Source organism: Ptychodera flava, chromosome 12 (genome assembly GCF_041260155.1).
Source record: "Ptychodera flava strain L36383 chromosome 12, AS_Pfla_20210202, whole genome shotgun sequence".
In the NCBI taxonomy this organism is placed as follows: Eukaryota; Metazoa; Hemichordata; class Enteropneusta; family Ptychoderidae; genus Ptychodera; species Ptychodera flava.
This window is the reverse complement of record NC_091939.1, coordinates 37,986,995-37,998,638: the sequence shown is the minus strand read 5'-3', so window position 1 is coordinate 37,998,638 and position 11,644 is coordinate 37,986,995. Positions and strand designations below refer to the sequence as shown.

The 11,644-nt window shown below is 35.9% G+C and overlaps 1 protein-coding gene across 1 annotated transcript in view; it reads left to right on the top strand.

Annotated features, from left to right (window-relative positions):
- Window positions 1–5,818: 5,818 nt before the first annotated feature.
- LOC139145797 (WD repeat and SOCS box-containing protein 1-like) overlaps window positions 5,819–11,644 on the top strand; it is a 42,232-nt gene continuing 36,406 nt past the window's right edge. The window contains exon 1 of the mRNA XM_070717162.1: window positions 5,819–6,235. Coding sequence (XP_070573263.1) covers window positions 6,199–6,235 — 37 coding nt within the window. The 5' untranslated portion in view covers window positions 5,819–6,198. The remainder of the gene's footprint in view (window positions 6,236–11,644) is intronic.

Sequence of the window (11,644 nt, the reverse complement as noted above, 5' to 3'; positions counted from 1 at the left end):
CTAGCTCCGACCGAACAAAAATTAAAATATTTCTTGAGCTAGCTAATGCACACAACTTCATCAGAACATTCATGAATACAACTTGACTAGGATAGATCATTATATATTGATGAATATTTTATCTGAAATTCACCTTTACGTACGATGAACTCATCAAGTTTATCACATTATATTCATAAAACAAGTGTTTCGTGAAGTTGGTATAATCACAAATATTCACAGAAAATTTGTATTTTGTATGACGAATCATGAAATTTCACGGAGACATCAATTACAGCACATATTCATGAAATCTCGTATGTGAAATTTTTATGAATTTCTTCCATCATAAATAAGTCATCAACGTTATTCATTATTTCATGCAGTATCATGCCTCTTTGGGCAATTCATGAATGTGCATCGATCAAAAGTTCATTCACGTATATTCATGCTCGTAATTTTTTACTTTTTTGACTTTTTTGACTTTTTTGTGGCAGACATACACAGACGTACAAACTCACACTTGGGCATATCAATTTGAAATAGTTCCCCTTGACATGACACACATCTTAGGAAACCAAGGTACAATACAAACAGAAAGCATTGTGTTATAGCTGTAGAGATATGTAGAAGCACAGCAGATAATAAGCATAGTGTAACAATTGTCTAATTGAAAACCTGGATACATGCGATACAAAAGGAAAAGTATGAGTTGCAATAAACCACAAGGTCTGCAAAAACAAGATAAAAAATCATATAGGCCTATTTTGAAAACGGGTGCACCCACGCCCTCGCATATGAAAAGTAATGACTCCACAAGGTAACCAGCGGTGCATTATGAAGCTTTAGGCCGTATTCAAAAAAATGGGGGGGGGGGGGGGGGCTGGAGGAATTGCGATTGAAATCTTATTTTTTTCAGATCCCCCTCAACACCCTAAAAATTTTCAAGTCCCCCCGTCTTTATGATCAAAAATTTTCAAGTCCCCCCATAATCATATAGCCGCATATTTATTAGGAATGCACGCAGAGTAAAAATAAACATGTAATGTGTACTTCTACACGCAAATGTTCGACACCACCTCTTTTCAGCAGGTTGTAGAGCCATACATGTATTCCTAAGGCAAGTTCTTCAATTGATTCGTTTTTAAATGTATCAATAGACTTTTTGGATATATCAGTCTAAGCCGACTTTAGTTTATCCAACTCTGGCCAGGTGAATGACACCAGCTGAACAACACACAAAATGACAATCATGAGAGACTATACAAATTGTGAATTCCTGTCTACATTTTACCAAAGTGTGAAAAACTGAGAACAGTGACCTGCGAATAAAATATTTTTTTTCAAAAGTGCAAAATATATACAACTTAGATGCTACTTATAAAATTGATAATACTCTGGAAGGTTAAAATATTCAATCAAATTAATGTTTTAATCTCAGAAATTTTGGGTGTAATAATTGTAAATTTGGTAAAAAATAAATAATTCCATTTAGTTACGTGTTTTTCATTTAAATTAGAGTCTTACTGTTCAAAAGTTTACTTTTGTGTTATTGTACGATGAGATGAGAAAATTTCATTCACTGCATGAACTTTAAATGATGGTTTTATATATTGTTAAGTGATTTGAGAAAAACTCGTGCATCGTACATTTGTATGAAATCAAGCATGGTGAGCTCATTTTTTCTCTAATATTTGATTATTCTCTATTTCTCATATGTTGAAATTCAACTCTCTGGCCTGATCTTGTGTACATGTACATGTAACACCATTGGAACTAATTTAAGATAATTGGATGGTGAAGTAATGTCGATTTAATCTGCAAATGTTATCTCATCTGCTTTTCTTTTTATATTACATTCTTGTTTTTATGAGTAATTTGCAATATTGCAACATTAAGCTATATGGTACCTAACACTTTTGAGAAATTATTTGCAAAATATGAAAATCCAATTATCCCACATTAGTTCTCGTGTTACGTATGTTTCACTGTCAATTGGAGGACACCGCGACATTGCACTTTTATATGATATCCGACATTTACGGCTACTAGACTATACAATATCGAAGTTAGATTGGCTTAGCTAGATGTATAAAGGGCTGAAATCTCCGATATATATCGGATATTTACTAGCGATTTGAATGAATCTAGTATCGTCTAGTATCGAAGGTAGAGTCAGTCCTTGGAAGTTGGGTTTGACCAGAACTGCGAGGTGGTGAAATCTCCCATATATATCGGATATTTTCTTGCGATTTGAATCAATCTAGTATCGTCTATGCACTACAAATGCACTACATGCACTACAAATCTCCCGTCAGAAAGGTAAATCAACACAAAAATGTACAAATTTTATTTTGCGTCTACATTTGCCGCAGATGGAAATATCTATACCTGCCAAACATCAATTTAGATTGATTTTCTTTTTAAACGAAATTTACCTTTCAAGAGTCAGCAAAAATTAAATAGCGGTAATGTCTATTGATGTGTGGAACTGGAATGGTTCTACGGGGATTTTAATATCTTCGCCGAGGCAATTGACGGCCGTGCTGATAGAAGCTTATAAGAAAGTCTCGTACTGCTCCTGAGTGGTCAAACCAAGTCTTGACAGTACAGATGTATGTTGTTGTATATCAGGAATTAGGCAACAAATGCGCTCGGTTAAAGTTTGGCAATACCGACCATTAAATTTGGGAAGGACTTGAAAGTCGGGCGGCGGGAATTTTGTGACAAGTATAAGCTTAGAGCTGACAATTTTCCGTATATAAGTGCGTGAATAAGAATGTCAGCGGGGCCGGGGCACCAGGGTAATTGATTGTCCTGCAAAAGACTGATACTAGTAAACTTCGGTACCACAAATACGGGTATTTTAATGTCGGATGGCGGCGAATGGACGACAGGTGTGCTAATTAAAGGGCTACAAATTTCCCGTACCTTTAAGTGCGACGATTGGAATTGCATTCAATGGGCTGCCGGGGACAGTTATGCCGGGAAACAGGTTGAAAATTTGCCTTACAAAAAGCACGTAGATAGGAATTGCTGTTAACGGGCAGCAGACCATGCACAGGTGTGCCCGGAACATGGGTCGACATTTTCCGTACCAAAGAGTGTGGATTGGAATGGTCTTCAGCAGGCAGTTAGCGAAAGTTTTACCCAAAAAAGGATTGACAATCTTTCAAAGGTGATAGACAGGTGTGCTAATTAAAGGGCTACAAATTGTATTTTAAATTTCCTCTGGAATGGGAAAGATAGAATAACCAGAAAGGTAATGGTCAGAGGGGTTTCCGAGGGGGGCTTGAGGCTCCCGATGTGAAAACTACACACAAGCTTATGCGTATAAATCTTATTAAAAGGTATCTAGATGAAAACATAGAGCACCCCTGGAAACCCTTTCTAAAACATCGCCTAAAATCTGTGGGTGGAAAGTGTAACTTCGATATTAACTCACTCAGCCCACCCCTACCGAGATTCTACCAAGAAATCCTTGAATACTGGTCCGTCTGCAATGTCGCCGTCAATGACTCTGAGATTGACATTACTTGCCAGACAATTTGGAACAACAGAAACGTTCTACCTGGTGGGAATTCTATCCAAAGCTAAGACAGAAAGGGTTTAATTTATCTTTGATTTGCTTACGGAGGATGGGTACCTGTCATGGGAAAAGTTAGTCGACAAAAACTCCAAGGGAACGAAGTTCTCATTCTTTACGGAGTAATTAAATGTCTCAGAGTTAAATGGCCAAAACCATTGTTTGTTGAATCGGTGTTTAAAGATGAATATTTTTTTTAATTGTCACTTTCAACCCTCCCACAAAGTTACCAGGGAGAGCATCAGAGACGCCATTTACATTAAAGATGAATTAACGCGATTACGAAAGAGAATATGACTTTACTGGACCATGGTCTCCCACATATAGCCTACCATTTGAGGTAGCCATAGACACAAAAAACACGTGAATTCAAGTTCAAACTGCTTCATCATATTCTGTACACAAACTACGATCTATCCAGAAGAGGCATGGACCAATCACTGCTCTGTTCATTCTGCCAAAACTGCAACAAGACACTAGATCATCTTTTCTACACCTGTAAATTCACTGAGATCTTCTGGAAAGAGTTTCACGCCCTTTTTGAGGAACCTCTCAGTTTATTCACAATACACAACTTAAATGAAGTGCTCTTTGGTGTTGAAGGTTACTCTGACATATTTCATAATCACTTGCTACTGTTAGCCAAAAGACACATCTGTGCCATGAAAATGAAACAGAGTAAACCACACTTTACAGCTTTTATGTTGCAAGTGAAAGTCAACTACCACCTAGAGTACGAAATAGCTCTGGAAAAAGACAAATTAGAGAGACACTGCAGCAAATTGATTTCACTGTATTTCATTTTAATTTAAGTTACTGTTACTAAAGAAAATGTTACCAATAAAACAACTTAAATACAAAAAAACAAAAAAACATAGGTTTAATATTTTCCAGAAATGAAAGGTCTTTCCATACCGTCCTTGACGCTTATTATTCCCTAAAAATAGGCATAATCAAGAATTTATAAATGCTATTTTTTTCAAATTTATACAAAGGACAATTAAAAAGCAATATTGTCATCACTGCTTTTACAAATAAGGTTGAATGAAGAAGAAGAAGCAAATCAACACACAATGGGTTGAACTCGAGATCTGGAAGGTCATTTGAACTGTCACGGGGTCTACGTGCACCCATCCACAGGATAACAAACCTGTATTTTTCGAAAGCCTTTGAAGTCATCTGCTGAACTTATTTTTAACCTAACCGAGCTTGTGGGGTATCATTAAAAAAGTAATTTATTTCTATCAAAATGATATATCGTTACATACGATATCTTCTATAGTTTTTATGAAAAAGGACCAAAACTTACTCCATACCACAAACATTATATGGCAAACTTTATATGGCAAATTGTCAAAACTAATCTTAAATTCTACCAACTCTTTGCCTATACATAATACAAAGGGCAATGCTTTGTATTAAATTTGTTTTCTTTGCTACAGGAACACGTCGGAAACTTGAAATAGACTTTTAGCAGAAAAAAATATTGACATGCTACAGCTGTAACGGTCATAATTTTGAAGGGTACGGCAAAATCACAGTATTGCCGACTGTCATGCGTTTTAATTTGGTTAACCAGTCTTCTTTTAAGGTGTCTGCTGAGCTTATTTTTTAACCTAACCAAACTTGTGGGGTATCATTAGAAAGGTAATTTATTTATCTTTAAAACGATATATTGTTACATACAAATACCTTCTATAGTTTTATGAAAAAGGACCAAAACTTACCACATACCCAAACTTTATATGGCAAATTACTGTCTAAATTAATTTCAAATTCTACCAATCATTTACCTATAGATGCAATGCTTTGTATTAAATTTGTTTTATTTGCAACAGGAACATGTCAGAAACTTGAAAGGGACTACAGAAAGTTAGTCCTGTCTCTCCCTCTGCCTTTTTTAATGTTCATTTATACAGTATCGTGGCTCTCGGATATACGCCATAAAGAACAATAAGATGGGATACAATACTTTGATTTCTACCCATAGCCTATAGAAAAGATACAAAAGCACAAATTATCACCTCGCCGTGCGTGACATGCTACAATTCCTTCGTTTCAAACCCACGGCATGAATAAATTACTGATAAAATGATAATAACAATTCAATACAGTATTACAATATTCTTTTCGCCAATTCCGAAGATTGTGACACTCTTGACACTATAGGCCTACATGCCCTACACACATTGACTCTCCTCGGACGGTCTTTGCCTATACTGTGCGCCATCTACGGTTTTCAGTGACTATATTTTGCATTCACGTGCTCGAGCTGCAGTCGATCATGTACGGTCTGCATGATATTGTGGAAGTATAACTGTGACAGAAAGCTGAATGGTAGGGCGAACCCATTACGTCCACAACTCAAACGTTTTGTGATTTTTTGGCTAAAGAAATTGCACATTCTTCCGTGACGTTAAGGATACCTACGACCCACGAACAAGATGCAATGTTGTTGAGTTTCTCCTTCTACCTCCATGGTCGCGGCTGATGCTGGAGACTGATTCAATCTGTGCACGTACTCCCCATTGACACTGAAGAGGTGTATATTCTACAAGTACCGAGTAGTTTCATCAATTTCAAAATATTGTGTTTAAATCGTATATTTTTGATACGTCGGCTACAGAGAGGTTATGGCCAGTTTTCAATTCGGTAATGCTAAAGAAATAGGTAAGTAGGCGTATAAATTATAAGTAAAGTTTATCACCATTCTCTTCGCCTTGTCGCACGACAATGTCCTCAGCCGGCCGAACGAATCCCGTGGATGTGATTTCACCACGTTCACCAATCTGCCGCAAGCTTTCGGCCTGTGTCGTGCAAAGCGAATCATACTTTCAGCAGACATACAGTATTCCATTCGATATTCCAGTGCTCTGTGTAGTATTCAAAATGGTTTCTTTGTTTTTACTGATACAACTGCTGGTGATCTTTATCAATTTATGCAAATCAATTTTTTTACGAGGGAAGTTTGTCCAGCATTGTTGATTAATCCTGGTGGTGTATTGTTTCAGAGAACCTTATTGTTGTAGATTTCCAACAATTCTCTGATCATTGCCCAGGGGGTTTTACTGTATTATAAAAATGTAAAGAATGTAAATATACTCTTCAAAGTTCATCCATTCAAGAAATCTTTAAATTGTCGTTCTTCCAAATCATGTGAAACTGTTTGAAGGTACAATTCACAAATTGTCAGATCGCTGCTTGCATAAAGTTTCATCGAAAATGAAATTTAAGAAATCAAAATGTACTGTTCAATCTTGGTTGATGTATTCTAAGTTCTTCTAAATATGTGTGAACTGTTGCTACCCAAAATGACTCTTTTTAATAGAGGGTGGTGTTTCACACTGAAAATGTTTACAAAAATGTAAAAGTCAAAATGTCTACTTTGATCCCGATGTGGTGGCTCATTTATGTTAGTTATTGTCATCTCTTTAGTCAACACTACCCTTAGGCGTTAGATCAGGTATCTTCCGAAATGCTGTGGAAATAGCATACAGTATTTAGTCTCTGTGTTCAAATCTGGTGACACACAGTGACCTTGCATCTCATGCCAGACCTTGAACCTGCATCTGCCCTTCATTTGCGCCATGAGCGGTGAAGCTGTGAGCAACTGCATGTTTCTAGGTCTGACAGGAATGTGATTGTGTCAGAGATGAGGCTGTTTTTTCTATGCTACAGTAATTTGCACTTTAACCAAAACCATATGATATTTTCACTGTACACGCAGTCACTACTACACATTCAACATATGTGTATTCCACATGTGAACGCTGAGGAAAAATTCAAGGTGATCATATGAAGGGAGGCTGTATATATTAAAGTAGTTGACTTTGGCCAAAATGCCAAGCTTGTTTTGAATAGTTTCATGTATTAGGATATTGACGATCAACACTTTAGTGATGTTTTCCACTGCCCTTACACTGCCCAGTCTGATGGCCAGTCACTGTTATTGTTAAAGGGAAACAGTCGTCGGAACTGCGCCTGTGCGAGTTCCTTGTTTACAAATAATGTATATCATGCAAATATCCAGATGCACCTCATCATCATAGCTGCAACATTTAAATTATACGATGTAGATTATGACAGACGTGTTTCAACTTTCATCAGTCACCATCGAACATTGGATACAATGTTTACATCAGTCTCAGGTTCCATACTACCTTTGAGCGCAGTTCCAATGACTGTATCCCTTTAAATGTTTGAAACAAAATGTAGCAATTTGGTACACTGAGTTTACTTGCCACAACCTGTCAGCAAATTTATAAAATGGTCATTTCCTTACTTAAATGCTCTCACAATTCCACGTTTGTCTTTGGTGATGTCTTCGTTTCATTACTTACTACTATGTCCAGTAGTCATTCTGCCCATGCTAGGTTCATGCTAAGATCAACTCAACACATTTTTCTTCCATTGAAACTTTCCTTGTTGAATGACACAGTCTCTCAGTCGCTAGTCGAGTACAAGTCTATTTTTTTTCCAATGTTCCTATAGACTGGCAAATACATAATGCTACCTTTTCATGTGACCAAGCCTTGAAGCATCCTATGGTCAGTATTTTTAGCCTGTTGGTTCCAGATAAACTTCAAAAATCGGGGCTAGGCACTTGTGGCTTAAATCAAGCACATACACACTGGTTTGAGGTTTGAGATATGATAATGTAAGTGACCCATCTAACTATAATATACAGGGATGTCTTTCAATTGCAATCTTGCAAAACTTTTTACCTCATTGTTGAACAATAAGCTCATCAATTTTCTAAAAAGCAATAATATTCTTTTACTAATCCATTCTTGTTTCAGAGCAAAGAGAACTTACTGTAAATAATCCCTTTGTTTTACGTATTCTTGATGAAGTTACTCATAATACACAACAATGTGTAATACACAACAACGTTAAGTGTATTATAAAACAAATAACTGGCTTATTGAAGACTTTCACTCCAAGGGATCCAAGATAGGAGTCAAGCAAAGATACACCTTCAGTTATCTTTTATTCAGTGTTTCTTAAATGACCTTCCTGGAATTTTTGGTTCAAGTGAAGACTGTCCCATCAAGCTTGGATCATTTCCAGAGTCTAGATATAGTTTTTGTTATTATTGGAAAAGTATTTATAAACATAAAGGAAACAAAAGTTGTATTTAATAAAAGTAACAATCCTATGAAAGGGGATATACTCACTTGGAATGGAGTAGAACTCTTGATTTGGTGAGAGAGTACAGTTACCTGGGTTTTGTCATTACTTCAACTGATAACACCTTTGCAAGGGTTTATTACAAAATGGTTCAGAATATATCTGTGACATTGGCAGTCTTATCACAGATGGCCATGAAACTTTAGGAGACGAAATTAATGACAAATTTAATTTTATAAAATATTAGTGATCAGGTGTTAGTATCTCATTTTGTAGATCTATTCCCGGAGTTTCTAAGCAAGATGTCATTACTGTTCAAAGTCTACATACACGTCTTACAGATTTCAAACTGGTTTCATTCTGTTTATAACATATTAAACTCTTACAGCGGGAGTAATATGGACTTCTGTTTGTAATGAACTCCTCAATTAGTCTTGTCTATAATAATCTATGTAAATGATGAACACAGACATGGCTCAGTAATATGTATAATGAGTCAAGGAAATGTTGAATGTAGAAATTTAAGTTCAGAACATATGGACACGTAGAGGCAATTTGATTTTGAAAAAAATGTCAGATTTAAAATCTTTTACTATTGGAAGTGGTTGACAAAATAAGACTACCTGATCACAACTTACAAACAGAATCAAGTAGAAAATCAGTCCCAAAACCATCTGTATATGAAAGGTTCTGTAAGTATTGTAAATCTTTAAAGCTCCATAAGCTGTATCTTTTGGCTATTTTTTCAAAACTTTATTTTGTGGTTTCCTTACACTTTCTGCATTGAAATTCCCTAAATTGTAATTTAATGCCAAATATTTGGCATATCAACACAATCTATATGAGTATAATCTACATTGTTGTCGTTGAAAATTGTATTCAAGTCCGGACTAGAATTCATTTGTAAACATTAAACAATGATCACTACACTCATACAAGCTGTGTTGACAAAAAGAATACTCAAAATTTCAGCATGACAAATTGATTAGTGTCAGACACTGGTAGTTGACATACAGAAACATTATACTGAAAAACTTGCCACAAGTTACAGCTTATGTCCCCTAAATTTAGGATGAATTTCAATTGATCTTGATATGTCCAAAAATTGGCACCCACCAAGACATTCTGTTTTCTTCCATAAAGTTTGTGTGACTCTAGTTTTGATGATTTGAATGAAAGAGAAGTTCATTTACATCTTGATTCAGAAGGATAACTCTTTTACTGCCAGATAGTATCACTTCCCCATCAGCCAACTCAGTGAAAAGCAGTATTGAACCAAAACAAAACATATTTCCATCTATTTGGCATGGTCTGTTCCAACAGCTTTAGTCCATAAAAATCATGTTTACAGCATCTGTGATTTCAGAGGCCTTCAAATGTTCAATTTTTTGTTAAAAATGCACCAAAGGGATATTTTGTGCTTCACTAGTTTTAAAGAACTTGACCTGATGGTGAAATATGAACTTGGCAGGAAAAGGGAAACTACTTCTTGTGAAATATATTTCTATTACTTTACTTCCTATCTCTACAGCAGCTTCTACAACTGTTTTGCTAATGTATGTCACTTTGAGCTTTGCGATTTTTGCTTTACCGCACCCCCTGAGTGTGTTGTTGAGCAATAAAATCCAAACAGCTTCCAAAAAAGTAGATCCAGTGGAGACTATGTCGTCTACATGACTTGCTCACCTACAACATATAACAAAAAAAGCTGAAACATCTTTTTGTATCCCTGAGGTAAATGTAAGAAATCATAATTCATAACGTATTTACTGGATAAGAATGGTGAAGCCAGCAAAAAACATTATATGTTGATTTTGGCACAGAAAATGTAAACCAGAGAGACCAGAAAAACTGACAAAACACTGGACAATGATAGAAATCAGTCAAACCCTGGATTCTGCATTTCAATATGAGTCAAACGTAGCAAATTGGAAAAATGATTCAGAAACATCCTCGAGGAAACTTACAAAGTATATAAAGTATTATCTTTAGCAGTTGGATCACTGTGGCACAATGCTCTGTTTTAGATATCTAATTTGAAGGTTTTTTATTTTTCAGTAACTTTTTCCTATGTGCATTGTTCATGCCTTCAACTCATTTCTGTTCATACCCCTCCAGAATGTTTGGCAATAGGCCAAACCCGGAATTCGAATCGACCACGGTACAGACAAAGCCATGTGCGCAAACGCGCACAGACGTACGTGTATTTCCATACGCGTTAGTACACATGTGGGCTTGTTTGTACCGGCATCACGTGATTATTTGGGCGTACTGAGTGTGTAGAACGCATCGCGTCCTTTTTATTCCGGAGTAGAACCATTGTTAAGAATCTTGTAAGCTTCCTCACAGAGGAATAAAGATATACAATAACATGAAACAAAGATCAGCTAGGAGAACCTAACAAATCAAACAACTGGTGCATAATATTAATAATGATATTATTATTTTATAATAATGATTTTATTGCCATATGTGTAAAAATGTACACTGGACTTCAATATGATCACAGAGCTCTGGTAAAATCTAGGTTAGACAAGATCACACTGATATTTACATATACAATATAGTGCTACAAGCAAAGCAACATCAATGGATGCTTAGTCTTGTTTGATATGTTCACCTGTGATTGCTTGTAAATAGGTTCACAGTCACCATGGATAACAATTGATTTTTGCCAAACTGTGTTGGTCCATGGTTAATTACAATATCTTTGTTGACCTCAAAGATATTAAAACAAGAAAGGATGTAAATGCATTAGTGTGCTTTCTGTGCTATATAGTCAACATTATTTTCCCACTTCTGATCATGTAAAAGAAGCTTTCCTAAAAGTTTGACAAAGTGAACTGTTTCTTCATCTTTGCCATGCATACTTCACGGAATGTACTCTGATCAATTCCTTCTAAAGTGTATCATAATCTATTTTTGTTTTGTCAACATTTAATCCATGTT